Source organism: Oncorhynchus tshawytscha, linkage group LG28, assembly GCF_018296145.1.
Source record: "Oncorhynchus tshawytscha isolate Ot180627B linkage group LG28, Otsh_v2.0, whole genome shotgun sequence".
NCBI lineage: Eukaryota > Metazoa > Chordata > Actinopteri > Salmoniformes > Salmonidae > Oncorhynchus > Oncorhynchus tshawytscha.
In genome coordinates, this window is record NC_056456.1 from 34,075,610 (window position 1) to 34,103,094 (window position 27,485).

The 27,485-nt window shown below is 44.4% G+C and overlaps 2 protein-coding genes across 2 annotated transcripts; one reads left to right on the forward strand and one right to left on the reverse strand.

Annotated features, from left to right (window-relative positions):
• The first annotated feature begins 920 nt into the window (after positions 1-920).
• On the forward strand, positions 921-5,613 carry LOC112227151 (proline-rich extensin-like protein EPR1). The gene is made up of 7 exons (XM_024392013.2): positions 921-1,356; positions 1,596-1,769; positions 1,897-2,015; positions 2,096-2,261; positions 2,377-2,492; positions 2,591-5,431; positions 5,521-5,613. Exons 1-6 carry the CDS (start codon positions 993-995, stop codon positions 5,426-5,428), a joined length of 3,777 nt encoding a protein of 1,258 aa, XP_024247781.2. The 5' UTR covers positions 921-992; the 3' UTR covers positions 5,429-5,431; positions 5,521-5,613.
• A 15,882-nt stretch (positions 5,614-21,495) lies between these two features.
• ahsg2 (alpha-2-HS-glycoprotein 2) lies at positions 21,496-25,707 on the reverse strand. Its single transcript, XM_024392014.2, has 7 exons — positions 25,419-25,707; positions 24,620-24,730; positions 24,446-24,527; positions 23,959-24,116; positions 23,315-23,422; positions 23,043-23,120; positions 21,496-22,248 (listed from the first exon to the last, which is right to left on the reverse strand). The coding sequence occupies exons 1-7, from the start codon at positions 25,626-25,628 to the stop codon at positions 21,871-21,873; spliced, it is 1,125 nt and encodes a 374-aa protein (XP_024247782.1). The 5' UTR covers positions 25,629-25,707; the 3' UTR covers positions 21,496-21,870.
• Between the last annotated feature and the right edge of the window lie 1,778 nt (positions 25,708-27,485).

Consider the following 27,485-nt stretch of genomic DNA (forward strand, 5'->3'; position numbering starts at 1 on the left):
CAAGATGATAACTTTTGGGTAAAATTCAATATGCAGGAAATGGCGGTGAAACCGCGTTAATGCGCAAATATTGATATAATAACTGTCGTATTGAAGTAAACGTGATATGTTGTGGCAAAATGTGCACTATGTTATCACCCTTAGCTGGAAAGAAGCATCAATCTCATCACCGTGCACATTCACCATCCTGTTAATTTCATCATGTTATTTAATCTGCAGCCGAATACACTGCATGCTTTCCAGAGTTGTAGTGGGAGGACCACACAACATATCATCACGACACCAAATTTACTTTGATATCATGGTTATTATTGTAACGACCCTGGGTTTATAAGCGCGGAAATCGACTCTGCCGCTTGAGCATGCTTCTGCGGCACAGTCGATAGTGCGCCTGACCTCGGGCTAGAAGGTCGAGGGTTCGAGATCTGCTCCCTGCTGTTTCATTACATTACATTATATACAATGTTTCTCCATAAAGTCTTTTCCACCGCAATATCTCGCATAATTAAATGTACAGACAAAAAGATCCCATCATGTCTAGCGTATTTTTGTTTTGTCGACATTTGGAAAGTTTACCGATAAATTTGCTGTTCCATCAGGCCGGCAACATGCACTTCCATCGCATGAAAAGGTTGGATGGAAACCTGGTTATAGATGGAAAATATTCTAAGCGTACACGTCAATCAACCAAATACGACTAATTGATCACAGCTGCATATCATCACAGTTGCGTTCAATTTGGACGCAATGTTCAGATAGAAATGTAGGCTGTAATGTAGAATAGACATTTGTCTCTCATGTAGAATACGGAATCAGGTCAGCTCAGAACAAGACATTTCTGTCTGCATCGTTCTGAATGTCGCACCCTCGTGAAGGTGACGTGGGTCATTTGATTAGAGACACCTGTGAGTGGGAGGTCTGAAGTCTAATTGGTCGGTAATCATATTCAGCCTCTGGCGGCAGTGAGTGAAGGAAACTCTTTCAGCACACTGATGTGGTGGTCTTGTGTGTTTGTGAAGCGCGATTTTAGTCCGATGGCATTGAAGGCAAAAGGGGAGCGTCTCTCTTTAATATGTTTAGGATTAGTTGTGGTAGTATTGAACTCCTTTGGTCAGTGCGCTGCAGTAACACAAACAAGATCGTCAAAATCCTCCATTGTCCTGGGACCCCATTTGAAGGGGGATCTTAACAATGGTAAAGAGGAGCAGTCTACAGGTGCTGTGCGATTTGGAAGGCTTATACTTGGACGTAATGTCAAACCAAGAAATGCGAGTTTTTCTACTGATGAGCATACTGTCTCCAAAGTCCGATCCTCCAATGTTTCACTGGATGATGCTGACTACCAGTCTGACATGGGTATGTATTATCTCTAACTTGCTTTTTGTTATGCTAATTTTGTTTCCATTTGTAGGAATGTTTGACTTAATTAACAACAATTAGTTGCACCTTCCAGTGTAAATGGAAGTATTTGGTCCGAACAATGCTGTTAGGGACTCTTAGTCCTGTGAATGGCGTTAGTAGTATTGCCCTACAACCGTAGGTTAAGACTGGACTACCATTGGTGTAGTTAAAAACCTAAGTGTTCTACTTTAAAGGTTGGGAACCTAAGCAGCTGGGAGGACATGTTTATGGCACAATTAAGCAAAGTAGTCCAGTGGTGGAAAGTCTCTTGCAGATGGAACCAAGTGTTGAATGTGTTGGCGACTCCATGAAACTAAAGGTCCATGACACAGGCTCTACACCAGGCTCTCTCTTTTCTGTGGACCGAGGCAAGTATCCAGCTGTTATCCTGGTATTTGAGATTATAAGTAATTTGAAAGCTGTACAAGTTAGATGTCATTTGTTGTGTGTTACTGCTTAACAAATTTCCTCTCTTGCTGTTACAATGTTTTGCAGGAAATAAGTCTCCCCTGCCTCTGTTACAGTTGCCCACAAACTGTGGTCATTCCATTAGCACCACTCACCAGGATTGGATTTTCATTGCAATCTATAATGGCTGTTATGTCACACTGGAGGTTGGAAGTCATTCAAATTGTTCTTGTTTTATTGTGAATTTTAACACTTTCCAAGATTAACATTACATTTAATCTTGCAGGATGGTAATTATGTTCTGCCTTTGCGTTGGTGGGGATTGCCAATTAAAATGTCCTGCCCTGCCAAAAAAACCTTTAAGCCCAACCCTCCTACGGTTTCCTGCTACCCTGAGGGCATGGTGGTGAAAATGGAAGGGGGCACCTCTGCCAAGGATCTCAGGGTCAAGTGTAAGTCATTTACATAAGTCTCAATCCTTGTGCATTCTCTCAAGAGGAACATGTGCAAGTTGGATAAGTACATTTGTGACTGTATGCTTTAATTTCGACTCTTCCACTCTTCCAGTCAAAGGACACTGGCAGCCGTTGATGAGAGTTTCGCCCCATTGTGGCTACAGTGTGGTAGCTCATCTAGAAGCTGTGACCATTTCTGCTCATTATGAACCCTGTGTGGAACTTAAGGTCTGAATTGTCAGTTGTGTTAATATTGTCCTTGCTTGTTTTGAAGGACATGGGTGGGAATCAATGATTTGATTCAAATGTTAATTTCTTTATTGCAGGATGGGATGTTCACTCTTGAACTTGCTGGCGAGGGGGAGGTTAAAGTGTCCTGTCCTGTTGACCAGTCTTTCCCTCGCCCCAATTACCCCCAAACCCCTGTGTTTCCGGTTCCTCCCACCATTGCGCTTCAACGAAGTCCAATGTTTCCTCCTCAGCCTACTTCACCCCCTAAACCCCAGGCTCCACTGCATCCTTACTACACAAAGCCTGCTACTCTGCCTCCTGGGAACCCTCAGTATTACTTTTCCTTCTACCCTCTGCCTGCAACTCCTCCCCCTGCTACCAAAGTTCCTCAGGGCCATGAACAACATCCTGACTACCGACATCCCAAGCCTGTAACTAGCTCTCCACCTAAAGACCCCCAGCCTCCTTGGTATTCAGAGTCCTTCTACCCTCGGCCAGCTGAGCCAGTTACTCGTATGCCTGGCGAACTTCCCCCTGCAACAGAAGCTCCAAATGACAAGGTGTACTATCCTTACGACCGATATCCTTATGACCCTCAGCCAGCCAAGCCTGTAACTCATTTTCCTGTGATTCAAAGGCCTGCTACTGAAAAGCCAACATCTCCACTGCATCCTTACTACACACAACCTGCTACTCTTCCTCCTGGGAATCCTCAGTATTACTTTTCCTTCTACCCTCTGCCTGCAACTCCTCCCCCTGCTACCAAAGTTCCTCAGGGCCATGAACAACATCCTGACTACCGACATCCCAAACCTGTAACTGGTTCTCCCCCTGAAGACTACCAAATTCCTTGGGAGTTTTTTGACCGTCAACCAGCCAAGTCTGTGACTCAACCTACACCTGCCATACTTCCCCCTGCTACTGAAAAGCCAACAGCTCCCCTGCGTCCTTATTACCTGAAACCTGATACTCTGCCTCCTGGGAACCCTCAGTATTACTTTTCATTCTACCCTCTGCCTGTAACTCCTCCCCCTCAAGTGTCTACTCCTGCTACCAAAGCTCCTCAGGGCCATGTGCAGCATCCTTACTACCCACATCCTCTCTATCCACCACATCCCAAGCCTGTAACAAGCTCTCCCCCTAAAGACCCCCAAATTCCTTGGGATTCCTTTGCCCCTCAACCATTTAAGCCTGCTACGTATCCCGTGACTCGAAAGCCTACACCTGCCATGCTTCCCCCTGCTACTGAAAAGCCAACAGCTCCACTGCATCCCTACTACCAACAGTTCTACCCTGAGCCAGCTAAGCCCATTACAATCCCACTTAGGCCTGTAACTCAAACACCAGGACAAACGCCACTTGTAGTCCATACATGGATACCTGCTCCTCAACAACCTAGTCATCCAAGAACTACTAAAGCACCTCCAACTGTGGCTCCTAGTTCACCTCAGCCAGGTGACTCTTATCCACCACATCCTGGGTATTGTCCTGCAGTCTGCCCTACTGGTTTCTTGACCTGCTGCCCCATGCCCATATCTTTCCATCAACACCACCGCAACCATTTTGGCTCTGTAACATCCAAGGATAGTGGTATCATTCCTGCTTACCCTTTCAAACATACATCTGACCTGTTCAATTATGCTTCAGTTTCTGGACCTACCCAAGCCACTACAACCCCACAACCTATAACGGTTCAGACAGTTGCCCCCACTAAAATGACCTTGACTGGTTTCCATGACTACTGGAGTCAGCATGGAATGAGGTTTTCAGCCTCCTTGGCTTCGTATGCCCAAGCACCTAGTGATGCCAACAAGCCCTCAGAACCCCAACGTCCAAAGCAATCACATTTTCAGCCCTACAACCCACAGCAGCCAATGCGCCCATATTTTGAAGCACCTGCCAGTGACTCCAACAAACCTATGGGACAGCAACAACCAATTCAGCCATATCTGCCCCATAACCCACAGCGGCTTATGCATGCATATCCTCTGCCATACAACCCACAAGGTCCAGTACAGCCACATGGCCAAGCACCTGTTTATTCTAACAAGCCCTTGGAACTTGAGCGACCTGCCAGTGATCCAAGTAAACCATCTGAACCTCAATCGCTGTCTAGTGACCTCAACAAGCCCTTAAAACCCCAACCTTCAAAGTGGCCACATTATCCTTTCATACCTCCAATGTGGTATGACCCTGACATGTTCCACGCATCCAAGCCTCTGCAACCACACCACCAAACCCAACTGTCTGAATCTGCAATGCAGATGCATAGCACACTTGAACAACTGAGTCCTCACGAACATCCACATGGCCCGCTTCAGCCTCCAAGACCAGTCAAGGAACTGGGTGGCTCCCTTCCCAGTAATTCAAAGGGTATCTCTAGCCTTCAACAACGAAACCCCTCAGGTCATCAAATGCCTACCCATTACGGCTCATTGCCAATATATTATGCTGGTGCCAAACCATCCTACCCCCAGAAACCTGCAGCCAAGCCTTCTGGTAAACCCTCCAGACCTGAATTTCCAGAGTCATTCGAACACTATTGGAAGCCCATTGTGCCACTAGGGCCTAACGAAGGGTTCCATGTCTCTGACCCGGCCCAGTCCGCAGGAGGTTCTGACCCGGCCCAGTCCGCAGGAGGTTCTTACCCGGCCCAGTCCGCAGGAGGTTCTTACCCGGCCCAGTCCGCAGGAGGTTCTTACCCGGCCCAGTCCGCAGGAGGTTCTTACCCGGCCCAGTCCGCAGGAGGTTCTTACCCGGCCCAGTCCGCAGGAGGTTCTTACCCGGCCCAGTCCGCAGGAGGTTCTTACCCGGCCCAGTCCGCAGGAGGTTCTTACCCGGCCCAGTCCGCAGGAGGTTCTTACCCGGCCCAGTCCGCAGGAGGTTCTTACCCGGCCCAGTCCGCAGGAGGTTCTTACCCGGCCGCTAACTAAATGGTAAGTAATTTTGTCCTTCAGTCAACTACGGAGAAACGTTTTAAGTCTTTAATTGAACAGTGGACTTAACATGCATCTGTCTTTTTCAGGATGCGCGACCCTTCTCATCCTTCAGTTAATGGTGCTGATGCCGACCAGAAGCGGTCATGTTTTCCCAATAAAGTAATTAACTGACAAGTGCGCAACATTGTTTCCCTTAATTGCATTTTAAATGTAGGTGTTTCAAGAAATGTTTTAGCCAGGTGTGATTAACACTTGTATTGTAAACCAGAAGGCACAATTTCCACACCACTTACTTTTTTCCCAGTCAATGTCACCCACAAACTTAAATTCTAAAACTGATCATAGTTTACTAACAATATCAGACCATGGCTCCGGAAGCTATTTCAGATTACTGCCGGTGTTTCAGTAATTTTCTTCCACTCCAATATGGTGAAAGCCTCCCATCTAGTGCTCATATTGAAAAATGGTTAAGCTTTTCATGTGACTGGGTTCAACTGGTTGCATGCTACTGATCTCAACGGAGTGTAAGGGAAACTATTTGCTATTGAATGTGAACCATTACTCACAGTGCATCAATTTCTATCCTGCCACTGAAGTATACTGCATTTTGCTAGCATCCCACTCAGACTGCACATGCATTTGGTGGCAAAACATTGTCACCCATTATCCTCAATGTAATCACTCATTTGCGCATGTCTAGAGTTAACTACAAATCTCTTCTGCAGTGTAAAGAAATGCTCCGGGATTTAAAAATCAACATTTTTTAAAACTGCAACAATTGAATTTTTTCACACAGGGCGTGTATGGTGTTGTGGCTTGTTCAATATTGGGTAAGACTAAGACCTCAGCCAACAAATGCTGTTGACCTGGTCTACCATATTCGCTGGAACAGTGCTAGAAAGTACAATCCTAAAATGAGGAAGCACGGCTTGAGTCCCTTATCCAAAGCAACTTACAACTTAGTAGTTGGTCGGGGTTAGATGGTGTCTAACAGGCTTAACTGTGATCCCCTGTAGCTCAGCTGGTAGAGCATGGTGTTGCCGGTACAGTGGGTTCGATTCCTGGCACCACACTTCTATAAACAATCCACGCATGACAGTCGTTGGCTAAAAACGTGTTTCTGTGCCAATGCATCACACAACCAAGTAACAAAGCTTACAGACTTTGGGCACTTGAATATCATGGTTTGGGTTTTCAAAACACTATCTCCACAAACAAATACATCACACCCTACCTTGTATGCTTACCCAGAATTGAAGGCATGGCTTGACAATCTCAAAGTCATTAAACTTTGTCTTGTAACGTGTCTTTCCATTCATCAATTGACTGGTGCAGTTAGGATTGATAGCTAAAGTCAGGGACTTATTTCTGTTGCGATTCCTACTTTCTTATATCAAAATATATATACAATTACAGTGGTGTAAAGTACTTCAGTATTTTGGGGGGGTTATCTGTACTTTATATTTTTGACATTTGACATTCCTAAAGAACATGTACTTTTTACTCCATACTGTTTCCCTGACACTCAAAATTACTCATTTCGAATGCCTAGCACGACAGAAATGGTCCAATTCACACTTATCAAGAGGTAATCCCTACTACCTGATCAGGCGGATTATCTAAACAAATGCTTCATTTGTAAATTGTCAGTTTTGGGGTGTGTCACTAGCTACCCGTAAATTAAATAAACAAGATGGTGTCGTCTGGTTTACTTAATATAAGGAATTTGAAATGATTTATACCTCTTATGATACTTAGTGCCTTTGAATAGTATGCAGACCCCTTGACTTTTTCCACATTTTGTTACATTACAACCTTATTCTAAAATTGATTTTAAAAAACTTCCTCAGCAATCTACTCACAATACCCCAGAATGACAAAATGAAAAAAAGGTTCTTAAATGTTTGCTAAAAAAAATGTAAAAACAGTATTCAGACCCTTTGCTATGAGACACAAAATTGAGCTCAGGTGCATCCTGTTTCCATTGATCATCCTTGAGATGTTTTTACAACTTGATTGGAGTCCACCTGTGGTAAATTCAATTGATTAGACATTATTTGGAAAGGCACACACCTATCTATATAAGGTCCCACAGTTGACAGTGTTATGTCAGAACAAAAACCAAGCCACGAGGTCGAAGGAATTGACCGTAGAGCTCCAAGACAGGATTGTGTTGAGGCACAGATCTGGGGAAGGGTACCAAAACATTTCTGCAGCATTGACGGTCCCCAAGAACACAGTGGCCTCCATCATTCTTAAATGGAAGAAGTTTGGAACCACCAAGACTTCCTAGAGCTGGCCGCCCAGACAAACTGATCAATCGGGGGAGAAGGGCCTTGGTCACCCAAAGGCACCTAAAGGACTCTCAGACCATGAGAAACAAGATTGAACTCTTTGGCCTGAATGCCAATCGTCACAACTGGAGGAAACCTGGCACCATCCCTACGGTGAAGAATGGTGATGGCAGCCTCATGCTGTGTGGATGTTTTTCAGGGGCAGGGAGACGAGTCAGGATTGAGGCCAAGATGAATGGAGCAAAGTACTGAGAGATCCTTGATGAAAACCTGCTCCAGAGCACTCAAGGTTCACCTTCCAACAGGACAATGACCCTAAGCAAACTGCCAAGACAATGCAGGAATGGCTTTGGGACAAGTCTCAATGTCCTTGAGTGGCCTAGCCAGAGCCTGGACTTGAACCCAATCGAACATACAGTTGAAGTCGGAAGTTTATATACACCTTAGCCAAAGACATTTAAACACTGTTTTTCGCAATTCCTGACATTTAATCCCAGTTAAAATTCCCTGTCTTAGGTGAGTTAGGATCACCATTTTATTTTAAGAATGTGAAATGTCAGAATAATAGTAGAGAGTGATTTATTTCAGCTTTTATTACTTTCATCACATTCCCAGTGGGTCAGAAGTTCACATACACTCAATTAGTATTTGGTAGCATTGCCTTTAAATTGTTTAACTTGGGTCAAACGTTTTGGGTAGCCTTCCACAAGCTTCCCACAATAAGTTGGGTGAATTTTGGCCAATTCCTCCTGACAGAGCTGGTGTAACTGAGTCAGGTTTGTAGGCCTTCTTGCTCGCACACGCTTTTTCAGTTTTGCCCACAAATGTTCTATAGGATTGAGGTCAGGGCTTTATGATGGCCACTCCAATACCTGGACTTTGTTGTCCTTAAGCCATTTTGCCACGACTTTGGAAGTATGCTTGGGGTCGTTGTCCATTTGGAAGACCCATTTGCGACCAAGCTTTAACTTCCTGACTGATGTCTTGAGATGTTGCTTCAATATATCCACGTAATTTTCCTACCTCATGATGCCATCTTTTTGTGAAGTGCACCAGTCCCTCCTGCAGCAAAGCACCCCCACAACATGATGCTGCCACCCCCGTGCTTCATGGTTGGGATGGTGTTCTTCGGCTTGCAAGCCTCCCCCATTTTCCTCCAAACACAACGATGGTCATTATGGCCGAACAGTTCTATTTGTGTTTCATCAGACCAGAGGACATTTCTCCAAAAAGTACAAGCTTTGTCCTCATGTGCAGTTGCAAACTGTGGTCTGGCTTTTTTTATGGCAGTTTTGGAGCAGTGGCTTCTTCCTTGCTGAGTGACCTTCATGGTTATGTTGATTATAGGACTCGTTTTACTGTGGATATAGATACTTTTGTACCCGTTTCCTCCAGCATCTTCACAAGGTACTTTGCTGTTGTTCTGGGATTGATTTGCACTTTTCACACCCAAGTATGTTTATCTCTAGGAGACAGAAGCATCTCTTTCCTGAACAGTATGACGGCTGCGTGGCCCCATAGTGTTTATACTTGCGTACTATTGTTTTTACAGATGAATGTGGTACCTTCAGGCGTTTGGAAATTGCTCGCAAGGATGAACCAGACTTGTGGAGGTCTGAAGGTACCACATTCATCTGTACAAACAATAGTACGCAAGTATAAACACCATGGGACCACGCAGCTGAGTTTGAAGGTAGGCCTTGAAATACATCCACAGGTACACCTCCAATTGACTCAAATGATGTCAATTAGCCTGTCAGAAGCTTCTCAAGCCATGACATAATTTTCTGGGATTTTCCACGCTGTTTAAAGGCACAGTCAACTTAGTGTATGTACACTTCTGACCCACTGGAATTGTGATACAGTGAATTATAAGTGAAATAATCTGTCTGTAAACAATTGTTGGAAAAATGACTTGCACAAAGTAGATACCCTAACCGACTTGCCAAAACTGTAGTTTGTTAACAAGAAATTTGTGGAGTGGTTGAAAATCGAGATTTAATGACTCCAACCTAAATGTATGTAAACTTCTGACTTCAACTGTATCTGGAGAGACCTGAAAAGAGCTGTGCAACGACGCTCTCAATTATAAGGTATTACGTGTAGATTGATGAGGGAAAAAAAACAATTGAATACATTTTGGAATAAGGATTTAACATAACAAAATTTAGAAAAAGTCAAGGGGTCTGATTACTTTCCAAAGGTACTGTAAGTACATTTTAGCAATTACATTTTATTTTGATACTGAAGTATATTTAAAACCAAATACTTTTCGACTTTTACTCAAGTAGTATTTTGCTGAGTATTTTTCTATTAAGGTATCTTTACTTTTACTCAAGTTTGACAATTGGGTACTTTTTCCACCGAAATACAATGACATAGATACAGACCCATTACAGAGATAGAGATGAAAAATGCTCATCTTCCAGATGAGTATGAGGGGGGAGTTTAAGTACAATTCTTACAAGCTTGTTTGGCTGGTAGCTTATTCTTTAGATGTTTGGGGCTGCTGGTGAACCACGACGTGCAGCATAATGAAAGAGACACTGGACTAGTGCACTTGTTTTCAGGGTGTCTATAGCTAGGGGTTCCATCCAATTGGCGACAGATTTTCATGTGGCTTTTCTAAAATCTTTATAACAACAATATGCCATTTCAGAGTTTCCAATACATTTTATGGACATCCAGATGCATTCAGATCCAACCTTGTTCATCCAGTGACATCAATAGATGAGGGATATTGGCCCAATGAGACACATTTAAGTGTCCTTAAAAGCAGCCTTTTACAAATGACAAAACACTATTCCCTTGTGTAGCAAATGTGTAGCAAATGCAAAACTTTATAGCACATTGTTTGTGTTTTTTTTAGGCTACTTTCCTAAAACAATAATTGTCCACCTCACGGTTCAGCTGTCAGAGATTTGAACACTAAATGTATCATGGCACTGTATGTATAGGTCTGTAGGCTTAGCTGTCCACTGTATGGATAGGTCTGTAGGCTTAGCTGTCCACTGTATGGATAGGTCTGTAGTCTTAGCTGTCCACTGTATGGATAGGTCTGTAGGCTTAGCTGTCCACTGTATGGATAGGTCTGTAGGCTTAGCTGTCCACTGTATGGATAGACCTGTAGGCTTAGCTGTCCACTATGGATAGGTCTGTAGGCTTAGCTGTCCACTGTATGTATAGGCCTGTAGGCTTAGCTGTCCACTGTATGTATAGGTCTGTAGGCTTAGCTGTCCACTATGGATAGGTCTGTAGGCTTAGCTGTCCACTATGGATAGGTCTGTAGGCTTAGCTGTCCACTGTATGGATAGACCTGTAGGCTTAGCTGTCCACTATGGATAGGTCTGTAGGCTTAGCTGTCCACTGTATGGATAGACCTGTAGGCTTAGCTGTCCACTATGGATAGGTCTGTAGGCTTAGCTGTCCACTGTATGTATAGGCCTGTAGGCTTAGCTGTCCACTGTATGTATAGGTCTGTAGGCTTAGCTGTCCACTATGGATAGGTCTGTAGGCTTAGCTGTCCACTATGGATAGGTCTGTAGGCTTAGCTGTCCACTGTATGGATAGACCTGTAGGCTTAGCTGTCCACTATGGATAGGTCTGTAGGCTTAGCTGTCCACTGTATGGATAGACCTGTAGGCTTAGCTGTCCACTATGGATAGGTCTGTAGGCTTAGCTGTCCACTATGGATAGGTCTGTAGGCTTAGCTGTCCACTGTATGGATAGGTCTGTAGGCTTAGCTGTCCACTGTATGTATAGGTCTGTAGGCTTAGCTGTCCACTATGGATAGACCTGTAGGCTTAGCTGTCCACTGTATGGATAGGTCTGTAGGCTTAGCTGTCCACTATGGATAGGCCTGTAGGCTTAGCTGTCCACTGTATGGATAGGTCTGTAGGCTTAGCTGTCCACTGTATGGATAGGTCTGTAGGCTTAGCTGTCCACTGTATGGATAGGTCTGTAGGCTTAGCTGTCCACTGTATGGATAGGTCTGTAGGCTTAGCTGGATAGGTCTGTAGGCTTAGCTGTCCACTATGGATAGGTCTGTCTGTAGCTGTCCACTATGGATAGGCTGGATAGGCCTGGCTTAGCTGTCCACTGTATGGATAGGCCTGTAGGCTTAGCTGTCCACTGTATGGATAGGCCTGTAGGCTTAGCTGTCCACTATGGATAGGCCTGTAGGCTTAGCTGTCCACTGTATGGATAGGCCTGTAGGCTTAGCTGTCCACTGTATGGATAGGCCTGTTAGCTGTCCACTATGGATAGGCCTGTAGGCTTAGCTGTCCACTATGGATAGGCCTGTAGGCTTAGCTGTCCACTGTATGGATAGGTCTGTAGGCTTAGCTGTCCACTGTATGGATAGGTCTGTAGGCTTAGCTGTCCACTAGGTCTGTATAGGCTGTAGGCTTAGCTGTCCACTATGGATAGGCCTGTAGGCTTAGCTGTCCACTATGGATAGGTCTGTAGGCTTAGCTGTCCACTGTATGTATAGGTCTGTAGGCTTAGCTGTCCACTGTATGTATAGGTCTGTAGGCTTAGCTGTCCACTATGGATAGGCCTGTAGGCTTAGCTGTCCACTGTATGGATAGGTCTGTAGGCTTAGCTGTCCACTATGGATAGGTCTGTAGGCTTAGCTGTCCACTATGGATAGGCCTGTAGGCTTAGCTGTCCACTAGCTGTCCACTGTATGGATAGGCCTGTAGGCTTAGCTGTCCACTATGGATAGGTCTGTAGGCTTAGCTGTCCACTGTATGGATAGGCCTGTCCAGGCTTAGCTGTCCACTGTATGGATAGGTCTGTAGGCTTAGCTGTCCACTGTATGTATAGGCCTGTAGGCTTTAGCTGTCCACTGTATGTATAGGCCTGTAGGCTTAGCTGTCCACTGTATGTATAGGCCTGTAGGCTTAGCTGTCCACTGTATGTATAGGCCTGTAGGCTTAGCTGTCCACTGTATGTATAGGCCTGTAGGCTTAGCTGTCCACTGTATGGATAGGCCTGTAGGCTTAGCTGTCCACTGTATGTATAGGCCTGTAGGCTTAGCTGTCCACTATGGATAGGCCTGTAGGCTTAGCTGTCCACTGTATGGATAGGCCTGTAGGCTTAGCTGTCCACTGTATGTATAGGCCTGTAGGCCTAGCTGTCCACTGTATGTATAGGCCTGTAGGCTTACCTGTCCACTGTATGTATAGGCCTGTAGGCTTAGCTGTCCACTGTATGGATAGGCCTGTAGGCTTAGCTGTCCACTGTATGGATAGGCCTGTAGGCTTAGCTGTCCACTGTATGGATAGGCCTGTAGGCTTAGCTGTCCACTGTATGGATAGGCCTGTCCACTGGATAGGCCTGTAGGCTTAGCTGTCCACTGTATGGATAGGCCTGTAGGCTTACCTGTCCACTGTATGTATAGGCCTGTAGGCTTAGCTGTCCACTGTATGGATAGGCCTGTAGGCTTAGCTGTCCACTGTATGGATAGGCCTGTAGGCTTAGCTGTCCACTGTATGGATAGGCCTGTAGGCTTAGCTGTCCACTGTATGGATAGGCCTGTAGGCTTACCTGTCCACTGTATGGATAGGCCTGTAGGCTTAGCTGTCCACTGTATGGATAGGCCTGTAGGCTTACCTGTCCACTGTATGGATAGGCCTGTAGGCTTAGCTGTCCACTGTATGGATAGGCCTGTAGGCTTACCTGTCCACTGTATGTATAGGCCTGTAGGCTTAGCTGTCCACTGTATGGATAGGTCCCTGGCCTAGGCTTAGCTGTCCACTGTATGGATAGGCCTGTAGGCTTAGCTGTCCACTGTATGGATAGGCCTGTAGGCTTAGCTGTCCACTGTATGGATAGGCCTGTAGGCTTAGCTGTCCACTGTATGGATAGGCCTGTAGGCTTAGCTGTCCACTGTATGGATAGGCCTGTAGGCTTAGCTGTCCACTGTATGGATAGGCCTGTAGGCTTAGCTGTCCACTGTATGGATAGGCCTGTAGGCTTAGCTGTCCACTGTATGGATAGGCCTGTAGGCTTAGCTGTCCACTGTATGGATAGGCCTGTAGGCTTAGCTGTCCACTGTATGGATAGGCCTGTAGGCTTACCTGTCCACTGTATGGATAGGCCTGTAGGCTTAGCTGTCCACTGTATGTATAGGCCTGTCCACTGTATGTATAGGCCTGTAGGCTTAGCTGTCCACTGTATGTATAGGCCTGTAGGCTTAGCTGTCCACTGTATGGATAGGCCTGTAGGCTTACCTGTCCACTGTATGGATAGGCCTGTAGGCTTACCTGTCCACTGTATGGATAGGCCTGTAGGCTTACCTGTCCACTGTATGTATAGGCCTGTAGGCTTACCTGTCCACTGTATGTATAGGCCTGTAGGCTTACCTGTCCACTGTATGTATAGGCCTGTAGGCTTACCTGTCCACTGTATGGATAGGCCTGTAGGCTTACCTGTCCACTGTATGGATAGGCCTGTAGCTGTCCACTTACCTGTCCACTGTATGTATAGGCCTGTAGGCTTAGCTGTCCACTGTATGTATAGGCCTGTAGGCTTAGCTGTCCACTGTATGTATAGGCCTGTAGGCTTAGCTGTCCACTGTATGTATCCAGGTATAGGCTGTCCACTGTATGTATAGGCCTGTAGGCTTAGCTGTCCACTGTATGTATAGGCCTGTAGGCTTAGCTGTCCACTGTATGTATAGGCCTGTAGGCTTAGCTGTCCACTGTATGGATAGGCCTGTAGGCTTAGCTGTCCACTGTATGGATAGGCCTGTAGGCTTACCTGTCCACTGTATGTATAGGCCTGTAGGCTTAGCTGTCCACTGTATGTATAGGCCTGTATAGCCTGTAGGCTGTCCACTGTATGGTCCATAGGCCTGTAGGCTTAGCTGTCCACTGTATGGATAGGCCTGTAGGCTTAGCTGTCCACTGTATGTATAGGCCTGTAGGCTTAGCTGTCCACTGTATGGATAGGCCTGTAGGCTTAGCTGTCCACTGTATGTATAGGCCTGTAGGCTTAGCTGTCCACTGTATGTATAGGCCTGTAGGCTTAGCTGTCCACTGTATGGATAGGCCTGTAGGCTTAGCTGTCCACTGTATGGATAGGCCTGTAGGCTTAGCTGTCCACTGTATGTATAGGCCTGTAGGCCTAGCTGTCCACTGTATGTATAGGCCTGTAGGCTTACCTGTCCACTGTATGTATAGGCCTGTAGGCTTAGCTGTCCACTGTATGGATAGGCCTGTAGGCTTACCTGTCCACTGTATGGATAGGCCTGTAGGCTTACCTGTCCACTGTATGGATAGGCCTGTAGGCTTAGCTGTCCACTGTATGGATAGGCCTGTAGGCTTAGCTGTCCACTGTATGGATAGGCCTGTAGGCTTAGCTGTCCACTGTATGGATAGGCCTGTAGGCTTAGCTGTCCACTGTATGGATAGGCCTGTAGGCTTAGCTGTCCACTGTATGGATAGGCCTGTAGGCTTAGCTGTCCACTGTATGGATAGGCCTGTAGGCTTACCTGTCCACTGTATGGATAGGCCTGTAGGCTTAGCTGTCCACTGTATGGATAGGCCTGTAGGCTTACCTGTCCACTGTATGGATAGGCCTGTAGGCTTAGCTGTCCACTGTATGGATAGGCCTGTAGGCTTACCTGTCCACTGTATGTATAGGCCTGTCCACTGTCCACTGTGTATAGGCCTGTAGGCTTATCTGTCCACTGTATGGATAGGCCTGTAGGCTTACCTGTCCACTGTATGGATAGGCCTGTACCTGTCCACTTACCTGTCCACTGTATGGATAGGCCTGTAGGCTTACCTGTCCACTGTATGTATAGGCCTGTAGGCTTAGCTGTCCCTGTCCACTGTCCACTGTATAGGCCTGTAGGCTTACCTGTCCACTGTATGTATAGGCCTGTAGGCTTAGCTGTCCACTGTATGGATAGGCCTGTAGGCTTAGCTGTCCACTGTATGTATAGGCCTGTAGGCTTAGCTGTCCACTGTATGTATAGGCCTGTAGGCTTAGCTGTCTGCTGTATGATATTCATATTCTAATATATACACTGCATTCAGAAAGTATTCAGACCCCTTGACTTTTTCCACTTTTTGTTACATTACAGCCTTATTCTAAAATTGATTAAATTGTTTGTTTTTTTCCTCATCAATCTACACACAATACCCCATAATAACAAAGCAAAAACAGGTTTTTAGACATTTTTTCAAATGGATTAGATATTAACTTAAATATCACATTTACATAAGTATTCAGCCCCTTTCCTCAGTACTTTGTTGAAGCACCTTTGGCAGCGGATTACAGCTTCAAGTCTTCTTGGGTATGATGCTACTAGCTTGGCACACCTATATTTGGGGAGTTTCTCCCATTCTTCTCTGCATATGTTGGCACCACAAACTGATGCTGGCACTAAGACTCATTGAGCTGTATACGGCCATAAGTAAACAGTAAAACGCTCACCCCGAGGGGGCGCTCCTAGTGGCCCGGGGACTTTAATGCAGGAAAACCTAAATCCGTTTTACCTCATTTCTACCAGCATGTTAAATGTGCAACCAAAAACTCAAGACCACCTTTACTCCACACAAAGAGACGTGTACAAAGCTCTCCCTCGCCCTCCATTTGGCAAATCTGTCCATAATATTACCCTCCTGATTCCTGCTTACAAACAAAAACTTAAGCAGGAAGCACCAGTGACTCGGTCAATAAGAAAGTGGTCAGATGAAGCAGATGCTAAGCTACAGGACTGTTTTGCTTGCACAGACTGGAATATGTTCCGAGATTCTTCCTATGGCATTGAGGAGGACACCACATCAGTCATTGGCTTCATCAATAAGTGCATCGATGACGTCGTCCCCACAGTGACTGTACGTACATACCCCAACCAGAAGCCATAGATTACAGGCAACATCCGCACCGAGCATAAAGGGTAGTGCTGCCGCTTTCAAGGAGCTGGACTCTAACCCGGAAGCTTATAAGAAATCCTGCTATGCCCTCCGACGAAGCATCAAACAGGCAAAGCATCAATACAGGACTAAGATTGAATCGTACTACACCGGTGTCGGATGTGGCAGGGCTTGAAAACTATTACAGACTACAAAGGGAAGCACAGCTGCGAGCTTCCCAGTGACACAAGCCTACCAGACAAGCTAAATTACTTCTATGCTTACTTCGAGGCAAGTAAAACTGAAGCATGCATGAGAGAATCAGCTGTTCCGGATGACTGTGATCATGCTCACAGTAACCCATGTGAGTATTTAGTAAAACAATTCTAATAATTTTACATGTATTTAACTCTGGTATAAGCACTTTAAACAGGTCAACATTCACAGGGCCACAGGGCTAGACAGACTACCGGAACGTGTAATCCGAGCATGCGCTGACCAACTGGCAAGTGTCTTCACTGACATTTTCAACCTATCCCTGTCTGAGTCTGTAATACCAACATGTTTCAGGCAGACCACCATAGTCCCTGTGCCCAAGAACACTAAGGTAACCTGCCTAAATAACTACCGACCTGTAGCACTCACGTCTGTAGCCATGAAGTGCTTTGAAAGGCTGGTCATGGCTCACATCAACACCATTATCACAGAAACCCTAGAACCACTCAATTTGCATACCGCCCCAACAGATCCGCAGATGATGCAATCTCTATTGCACTACACACTGCACTTTCACACCTGGACAAAAGGAACACCTATCTAAGAAGGCTATTAATTGACTACAGCTCAGAGTTCAACACCATAGTACCCTCAAAGCTCATCACTAAGCTAAAGATCCTGGGACTAAACATCTCCATCTGCAACTGGATCCTGGACTTCCTGACGGGCCACCCCCAGGTGGTAAGGGTAGGTAACAACACATCCGCCACGCTAATCCTCAACACAGGGGCCACTCAGGGATGCGTGCTCAGTCCCCTCCTGTACTCCCTGTTCACTCATGACTGCATGGCCAGGCACGACTCCAACACCATCATTAAGTTTGCTGATGACACGACAGTGGTAGGCCTGATCACAGAATACGACAAGACATCCTATAGGGAGGAGGTCAGAGACCTGGCCATGTGGTGCCAGGACAACAACCTCTCTCTCAACGTGATCAAGACAAAGGAGATGATTGTGGACTACAGGAAAAGGAGGACCGAGCACGCCCCCATTCTCATCGACGGGGCTGCAGTGGAGCAGGTTGAGAGCTTCAGGTTTCTCGGTGTCCACATCGCCAACAAACCAACATGGTCCAAGCACACCAGACAGTCGTCTGACTGAAAAAGATTTGGCATGGATCCTCAGATCCTCAAAAGGTTCTACAGCTGCACCATCGAGAACATCTCGATGGTATGGCAACTGCTCAGCCTCCGTCCGCAAGGCACTACAGAGGGTAGTGCGTACTGCCCAGTACATCACTGGGGCCAAGCTTCCTGCAATACAGGACCTCTACACCAGGCGGTGTCATAGGAAGGCCCTAAAATTGTCAAAGACTGTTCTCTCTGCTACCGCACGGCAAGTGGTACCGGAGCGCCAAAGTCTAGGTCCAAGAGGCTTCTAAACAGCTTCTACCCCCATGCCATAAGACTGCTGAACATCTAATCAAATGGCTACCCAGACTATTTGCGTTGCCCCCCTCTCTTTTACGCTGCTTCTTCTCTGTTTATTATCAATGCATAGTAACTTTAATAACTCTACCTACATGTACATATTACCTAAATTACCTCGACTAATCGTTGCTCCCGCACATTGACTATGTACCGGTACCCCCTGTATATAGCCTCCACATTGACTCTGTACCGGTACCCCCCTGTATATAGCCTCCACATTGACTCTGTAGCCTCCCATTGACTATGTACCCCTGTATATATATAGCCTCCACATTGACTATGTACCATTGACTATGTACCCCCCTGTATATAGCCTCCACATTGACTCTGTACCATTGGTACCCCCCTGTATATAGCCTCCACATTGACTATGTACCGGTACCCCCTGTATATAGCCTCCACATTGACTCTGTACCGGTACCCCCCTGTATATAGCCTCCACATTGACTATGTACCGGTACCCCTGTATATAGCCTCCACATTGACTCTGTACCATTGGTACCCCCCTGTATATAGCCTCCACATTGACTATGTACCGGTACCCCCCTGTATATAGCCTCCACATTGACTATGTACCGGTACCCCCTGTATATAGCCTCCACATTGACTATGTATCGGTACCCCTGTATATAGCCTCCACATTGACTATGTACCGGTACCCCCTGTATATAGCCTCCACATTGACTATGTACCGGTACCCCCCTGTATATTGCCTCACTATTGTTATTTTACTGCTGCTCTTTCATTATTTGTTACTTTTATTTATTTTTGAATTTGTATTATTTTTAGGCATTTTTTTCTTAAAACGGCATTGTTGGTTAAGGGCTTTTAAGTAAGAATTTCACTGTAAGGTCAACACCTATTGAATTCAGGGCATGTGACAAGTCAAATTTGATTTGATTTGAGATCTCCTCAAGCTCTGTCAGGTTGGATAGGGAGCATCGCTGCACAGCTATTTCATGTCAAAGGGGGCTGAATACTTATGATACACACTGCATATTATTAGATCAAATATTACTGTGAAGTGTCATTCTGGTTCCACCTCTAGCCCTGATCTGAAATGACTAGATGGGTGAAATTAAAATAGGTTGGAAATTCTTACATATTAAATTGTTTTCCATTCATCGAGATACACTTTGTCAATCTGGTATCTTCCCCAGCTTTAAGACTCTTATAAAGTCCTGGATTGTTTTGCTCAGTTCCTCTAGGAATGCCTGTAGGCAGCTGCCAGTTGTTGTTAGGATGATGGTGTCACCGGGTCCACAGACATGGCATGGATATCAGGTTGCCAACAGCATCAGCAAAAAATGGCACCTCTTCAACCTTGATCATTGCTCTTTGCCAGGATTGGCAGAGTATTCTGAATGGTCAAAACAAGTGATTTATGCTTTCAGTTCATTTTATATTTCCATGCTGATAATTTACTTGGAATGTCTGCATATTTATGTTGTCTTCGATCATCAAGAAGGCCTTACTGTTTCGCACAGTAAAATAGATATGTGAAAACAAGAAAGCCCACCAATGCCGAGTGTGTGTGTGTGTGTGTAGGTTCTGAGTCTAAAGAGGTCCTCAGTAACCCTGAATACACACTTGCCTTCTTTGACCAATCAAAATGGGTAGTTCTTTGAATTGGAGTATTAGAAAAAGGGGTTTCGTAAGACATTGTTTACACAAGCAAAGTACCATTGAACATTTTTGAATGAAAGCTGTGTTGCTATCACAGACTTGTTAATGAAGCCCTTTCAAACCAAATTGTGTTTTCTGGATTCAAATGTTATGTCCATATTTTCTAGCCACATATTTGTTATGTTTTGATGTACATGATAATTCAGGGATTTATTAGGATACTATAATTTTGATTAGAAATGTATAGTACCCGTACTTTTTTGTAGCATAGAACAGCCATACTCAACACGCAGAACTCAGTCGGGCCTTGACTCCTGGTATCGTATAAACACACATAAGAAATGGAAAATTGTGTAGAATTGCAGGACATGAGCTTTAAAACGGCAAAACGTTCTCTCTGCCCCAATGGCAAACTGTGTTTTAAATTGCTAAATGTTCTCTCCACTAACAAGAGGGGTGTTAACCGTTTGAACAGTTTTGGGTCACATGGGTTGTGAAGTGGGGGGTTTGTTACTATTCCGATAAATACAGTAACAATATCCATCTGGACCTTTGCCACCTAGGAAATGTGTGTGACCGGACCTGCTCAAATAGTACTTGAGTACCCCTGTCATAGGCCAGAGTCAGTGCTATGTATCATAAGGCGGCCCAATCTGGACAGCATGGATCAATGAATAGTTTCATCATAATAATAGATGAATGAATAGTTTAATTCTTAGAGGATGGATGATACCAGTGCTTCTGAATATAGTCATTGATTTTGAATACCTTATGAATTATATCACCAGAGTGACTAACAACCTTCATGCACATGAACACAGTGAGTCCTATCGTCACGCCGGTGTGATTTAGGACTTCTAACCCCTTTTATGTGTTTGAGCTACAGACTTCTGAGTTATACCATTTGGATTCGTCCACTCCCTTTGCATCCTTTGGTACCAAACATTAGTTTGTTTAACCGGGGCGGAGCTAAAGCTTGTTTGTGAGACAAGGGAGGATCCCGAAAGGACCCAGGGCAAAGGTCTTTCATACAAAAACATCTGTAGAATCAGAATGGTTTGAGCTTTCAAGTATTAAAAGATATGACGCTCACAAGCTACACAAGAGTCGTTAGAAGGTTCTTCTACACAGAAGATCATAGGAAATCCCAGGACATAGTGTCTATAATACTGTAATAAACTCACATAGTTGCGGTCATAAACTCTGAACTCCAAACAGTTGTTACTGACTAGTTGGATATTCATTTCCCACTGAGAAAACAATTTCTGTACTTACAGCATTCATTTGAATTCATTCTGATCAGGTTTTTGCATTGGCATAATATATATATATATATATATATATATATATATATATTTTTTTTTTTTTTTTTTTTTTATATATTTTTTACATTTGCCAAAAAAATGAATCTCATGAATTCAACAGTTTATGTCAAATAGTTGTGTCTTCTACTTGTAGCCCTGGTTTTCCTGAAAAGAAAATGGTAAAACACTTCATTGCAAGGCTAAATATAAGGGCTGGACATCAAAGTCAGATAAATAAATAGCCAATTTCTGCTGGGGTCTCGTTTAGCTGTGAAAGACACATGAGAAAGTAAGTAAAATGTCTTTCTTTATTACCCCTAGATACAGAGCAGTTCAGAGTACATACAGCCATTGCACATTGAGGGTAGTAAATGAACCCTGATTACCTACATTTTAACCCTTACTTGTAACTCCCACATGTTTAGAACCATGACAACCCCCCTGAACAAATAGCTAGTAAAGATGTAGTAAATTTCTGCCTAACCAATTAATGAGGAAGGTCTTGTAAAAAGCCAAATGAAAAGCAGACTCAAGCCCTTATGTGGTATTCTCTGATCATGCAGTGGGCCCAACGCATGCAGTTTGATGACTGCGACATTAAAGAGTCTGTGCTTTGTAAAATCTGAACGCTTCTCAGAAAAATTTCTTCTTCCCTGGACACACTGGCACAGGTGCAAGAAGTGCAGACACAATAGCTGAGCTGTCTGGGGCTTCCCTCTTCACCACCCCAGATACAACAGGTGCGTCCATGCCTACAACTGGATCGACTACGAACACAGGGGGCGCTTCGGTACCCACAGGGACCACCACCACGGGGACCACAGGCACTATGGACTCCTCGGACTCGCCAGACTCGCCAGACTCGGCAGACAGAAGGCCGCTGAGGTCGGGGTCGTGGAGGGCGGTGAGTTTGTGGTGCCTCAGGCCGTGGACCTTGGGGAGGTTACCAGCATGGACGTGGACCACTGGCGCAGGCACCGGGACTGTGCCATTGGTGTCCACGATAGGCATCTGTACATTAGAACGAGAGACAGGTCGTCAAAGTACTGTGTCAGTGCAATGGTTTGTTTTCATGTGGCATTTATTGATGTACCCTGGCATTATGTGGCTGAGTGATGAGAGAGAAACTGAAATGTTTTTTTGTCCATTGGGTATTTCCATTTGTGGAATATTTAGCTAAAGCCTTGAATAAAAGAAAAATGGCTACCTTTAATTCAATTCTAAAAATATTTATATTCGATGTGGTAGATGGCACATGTGTATTAAATATTGTGTAGAGGCTTGTCTCCCATATGAATCTTCTCTTGGTGCCAGACTGGATTCAAATGCCTTCTATTTTTTTATTTATTTATTTATCTGTATATATTATGTATTTATGTGTATGTGTATATACAGGGTGTATGTATGTATGTAAATATGTCTATTCTTTTACTGCTCTAGGGATATAATTATTGTTTGGTTAACCTTATTCACTACTATGTATTGATTTTTACCTTACATTTTTTCACTCTGTAAGGCAATGTGCAATGCAGAGAACACCGGAAGAAGAATTATCATTTCATTACCACAGTGAATTATTGTCATGTTTGTTTATGTGTCAGTTAATCCCATAAGGGATGGGATACCAATTGCCGATTTGACTAGTAAATCAAATGTAATTCGTTCATTCATTTCATTAATTCATTCATATTATTCGGTTCAAATAAGATATAGCCTTTATAGTATAGAAGACACATTAATAACTCAGTGATAACAAGTCACCTACTTATTCACAGGTGGGAATTAATGCATGTCTTTTCTCTCACCATTGAAGATGCAGCAAATATATTGCACTGGATTGAGTGTAAAGAACTCACACCAGCCACTTGGCAAAAGCCACGTTGCTGAAAGAGAAAAGAAACGTGTCACATGGTGGTACTGATTAAATACCAAGACACTGAGTATGTTTCAATAACCACACTATCATACCACCTAGAATGAAACGATGTGTTGGGCATGCATTCTAAGTAGTATGCTAGTATGGCCATTTGAATGCAGGTTTGGGCATTCCTCCTACCATGATATAATGTATACTTACTGCCATAGCATTGGTCAGCGGCACACAGTTGTCATCACTGTCATCGGCAGTGCAGTTAGTTTCTACTATAACATATTCTGCCAAGTATCTAGCACCACCAGACACAACCTGCAAACAGAATTGAAGTACATAAGGGCTTTCCACTATAGTTGTGTCACAGTTAGTATATGGGAGGTACTGTATATGGTCAAACAGAGGATAGGTTTTATTTTACTTTAATTTACCAAGGCAAGTCAGTTAAGAACAAATTCTTATTTACAATGACGGCCTACACCTGCCAAATCTGGACGACGCTTGGACAATTGTGTACCGCCCAATGGGACTCCCAATCACGGTCAGTTGTGATACAGACTGGATTCGAACCAGGGTGTCTGTAGTGACGCCTCTAGCACTGAGATGGAGTGCCTTAGACCACTGCACCACCCAGGAGCCCCACATCAACATCAACCTGTCTAATGGAGGCCTTATTCACTTTTTACATTTAGGGCTAGTTTCCTGGACACAGAAAAAAGTCTAGATCTGTGTGCAGGAAACTGGCCCTTAAAATGTTTACCTCATTTGGATATAAAAAACATTAGCATACTCTTTTTAGAAGATTGCACTTGCCCACATGATGATCATATGATCAGAAAAATATGTTTTACCTGTGTTGACATGCGTCCGACTTCCATGATTGCAAACAATGACTCTTTGCCTGTCCTGTTGTTGAAGGTGACCAGTGAGGCAGAGACCATGGCCAGGCCTGCAGTGTCGTTAAGGGGAAGGAGTGAGGCACAGCCCACACAGAGGTCCTCCGTTGATTCTTGACATGGTACCAGATAGAGAGAGCAGGTGAGTGTATTAGTGTGTGCGTGAATATATTCCACTGGGCACAGACGTCAATTCAACATCTATTCCTACGTGGGTTCAATGTAATTTCATTGAAATTACATGGGAACAGCGTTGTTTCAACCAGTGTGTGCCCAGTGGGATCTCACCTTCCCGCTTCTGTGGTACCTCTCCAGTCAGTAGCTGTCAGACTTTGTTCACAGAATGTGTTGATTATACTTTATTTGCCTGGGGAACGGGATTGTGAAATTATATAGTTCAATGGATTAGATTGAAAAAAAATGTGACATAAAGATTGCATACCTTCAGTTTTACACTTGAAAGCTGTGACAGACATAACTCCTCCAACCTTTCTCAGTACCACATCACAATCTCCCTCCACTGCCTAAAAAACAACAAACAACATTAATGATGATGCATTGGAATTAACTACATAGAATATAAAATGTATTTAATAAAGTGGAGAATTGGCCTCACTGTGACTACTTTCGGCCTGACGGTGCAGTTGGCGACAGGTGTAGGGTCCAGAACGTGACATGTGGTCTCCAGTAGGTCCACTTCCATCAGATAGATCTCTGATCCATCAGGCTATTGAACAACACTGGAGAGCATGACTGAACGGGAATATATTATATCTGCGCTCTTATTCGAAATATAAAGTGTCTCTGAGTGGGAGTGCTGATCTAGGATCAGACCCCCCTAGTCGTCCATGTAATCTCATTCATTAAGAATTAAAAGGTGAAACTGATCCTAGATCAGCACTGTGAATACAGCTCCAGGGCTAACCGTAGAGGTTAACACATGAAAAAAGGGGCTTTGTATCAAAATTGTATTTCTCCTTAGAACACTAGGTTAAACAAAACTGAAATATGTCTATGCTATCTGTCTTAAACATCTGCAAAACTGTAGACTGGTAGGACCTGGGTAGTTAAGATACACTTGAAAATGTATCTTGTCTTTACATTTACATTTTACATTATAGTAATTTATCAGATGCTCTTATCCACAGAGACTTACAGTAGTGAGTGCATACATTTTCATACTTTTTTTTTTCGTACTTAAACAACATAACAATAATTCCGCCTCATTCTGCGAGTACAGAAGTCCAATCTACGTGATGCCGGTATTTCCATTACAATCTGTAATAATGAATGTTGTCTGGTGTGACGTCACACTAGACTGTATCATACATCTATGCCAATCTAGAGATGAGGTATATAGAGATGTATCTATAGATGACTCTGTGGATTATTCTATTATCCATGCTCTGGCTCACCTTGGTTAGGATCTTGATGTTATCGATCTGGTTCAGGGCGTACTTGTAGCCGTGCGTGTGCTGCCCGTTGAGGTAATCCTGGGCCACCAGGGCTGCAGCTTTCACGTCGGGCGAGTCGCAGGGCGGATGGGTCACATTATGCAGCAACAACTGGGCCCGTGCCCCCGTCAGCAGCCCCAAAACCAAGGCTATACCCAGGTGACTCATCATCAGGAGGGTTAGGACAGGGCGAGAGGATGGAAGTATTGTAGCAGGTAATGACAGGGGTACACTACAAGAACAACTGAGTCCATATGCCCTGGTATATAGCCTGTACTTTAAACTTCACCACAGAGCCAAGGTAAACACATGTCCACCCCGGACTTCTGTGTACCGTGTGGATTGTGCAAGAATCCTCAGCCTGAACCCCATATGGAATATTGCCAAGATAAATGCTAGACTGACAAAGTCTGGGGTGATCAGGTGCATTGGTGTCAGCAGGTAGAGATGTCAAAGTTTTACTCTTTAGTTCAACTGAGAAAAAGTCAAGCTTGGATCAAATATGGGATTTCATTGATGTGAATTACGAAGATGCCATGAAAAGTAATACTGTAGCAAAACTGTAGCCCAGGTCTTCTCTAGATCTTTCATAGCCTGTGTGTTCAGAACATTCAGTAGCTTTACAAGACAATGTAATTGTCACGAATTCCCCCAAAGTCGTTTCCTCTCCTTGTTCGGGCTGTGTTTGGTGGTCGGCGTCACCGGTCTTCTAGCCATCGTCGATCCACTTTTTATTTTTCCATTTGTTTTGTCTTGATTTCTTACACACCTGGTTTCCATTTCCATCATTAATTGTTGTGTATTTAACCCTCTGTTCCCCCCATGTCCTTGTGTGGAATTGTTTGTTTGTAAGTGCTTGTGCTCTATGTTACTAGTGCGCGTCGGGTTTTGTACCCATGTAGGTTATTTTGGATTTTGTATTAAACTGCTCCGGCTATTACCTATCTCTGCTTTCCTGCTATTACCTATCTCTGCGTTCCTGCTATTACCTATCTCTGCTTTCCTGCTATTACCTATCTCTGCTTTCCTGCTATTACCTATCTCTGCTCTCCTGCTATTACCTATCTCTGCTTTCCTGCTATTACCTATCTCTGCTCTCCTGCTATTACCTATCTCTGCTTTCCTGCTATTACCTATCTCTGCTCTCCTGCGTCTGACTTCACTGCCACCAGTTCCACAACCCTTACATTAATATACATTGTGATTGATAAGGGACCAGTGTAAATTTCATATAATGATTATGAGGCATCACCCTGTATTTCCCTGAAAGGGAGCAAAAGGCCTATAGTCTGGTTCCAGATGTCTCTGTGTAGCATGGCCCTAGCTCTGTCTGTGCTGTCTTGTGTCTTGCCAATGGTAAGTAAAACAGCATAAGTTGATCTGGGATCAGGCTAGCAATGTAGGCTACTACTATTAGATGGGAGAGCCACAACAACAATGATGCAATGACACCTGGTGGATTATATAGGCTCTGCCACTAAACCAGAGACAAGCGATTTGCAAGTATGCTGCTGATAGGAGATGATTGGCCTACTACAGCATTCATGGATCCCTGCCCCACTCACAACAGGCGCAACTGGCAGGCAGACAAAGGGCCAGATCTTACAACGCCTGGATAGGTACTTTAAGTATCAGCTAACCACATAATATGTTATAGCAATCTGTCAGTTGATGGCAACCATTGGTTGATGCATGCAACGTCGCACCAGGGGAACGAGAACACGTACCAGATATCAGCCGTGTTCGAGAGCATCAAAACGAGTGCAGTCAGTCAGTCAAAATTTACCCATGATACATTGTTGTTTTGCTCCTCTCAAACTTGGCCACAGACACATACAGAGAGAGCTGGGCCCTGACAGTACATCTCAGTAAGACAAAAACAACAGTGTTCCTAAAAAAGGTCCAGTTACCAGGACCACGAATACAAATTCCATCTAGACACCTTTGCCCTAGAGCACACAAAAAATATACATACCTCAGCCTAAACATCAGCACTACAGGTAACTTCCACAAAGCTATGAACGAGCT

Coding starts and splice junctions, on each gene's coding strand:
- LOC112227151 (XM_024392013.2), top strand. CDS start 993: ATGTGGTGGTCTTGTGTGTTTGTGAAGCGCGATTTTAGTCCGATGGCA. Junction 2,016..2,095: donor GCTGTTATGTCACACTGGAG/GTTGGAAGTCAT, acceptor TTAATCTTGCAG/GATGGTAATTATGTTCTGCC. Junction 2,493..2,590: donor AACCCTGTGTGGAACTTAAG/GTCTGAATTGTC, acceptor TCTTTATTGCAG/GATGGGATGTTCACTCTTGA.
- ahsg2 (XM_024392014.2), bottom strand. CDS start 25,628: ATGATGAGTCACCTGGGTATAGCCTTGGTTTTGGGGCTGCTGACGGGG. Junction 24,528..24,619: donor TCAGGCCGAAAGTAGTCACA/GTGAGGCCAATT, acceptor GTTGTTTTTTAG/GCAGTGGAGGGAGATTGTGA. Junction 23,121..23,314: donor CGCTGACCAATGCTATGGCA/GTAAGTATACAT, acceptor TTTCTCTTTCAG/CAACGTGGCTTTTGCCAAGT.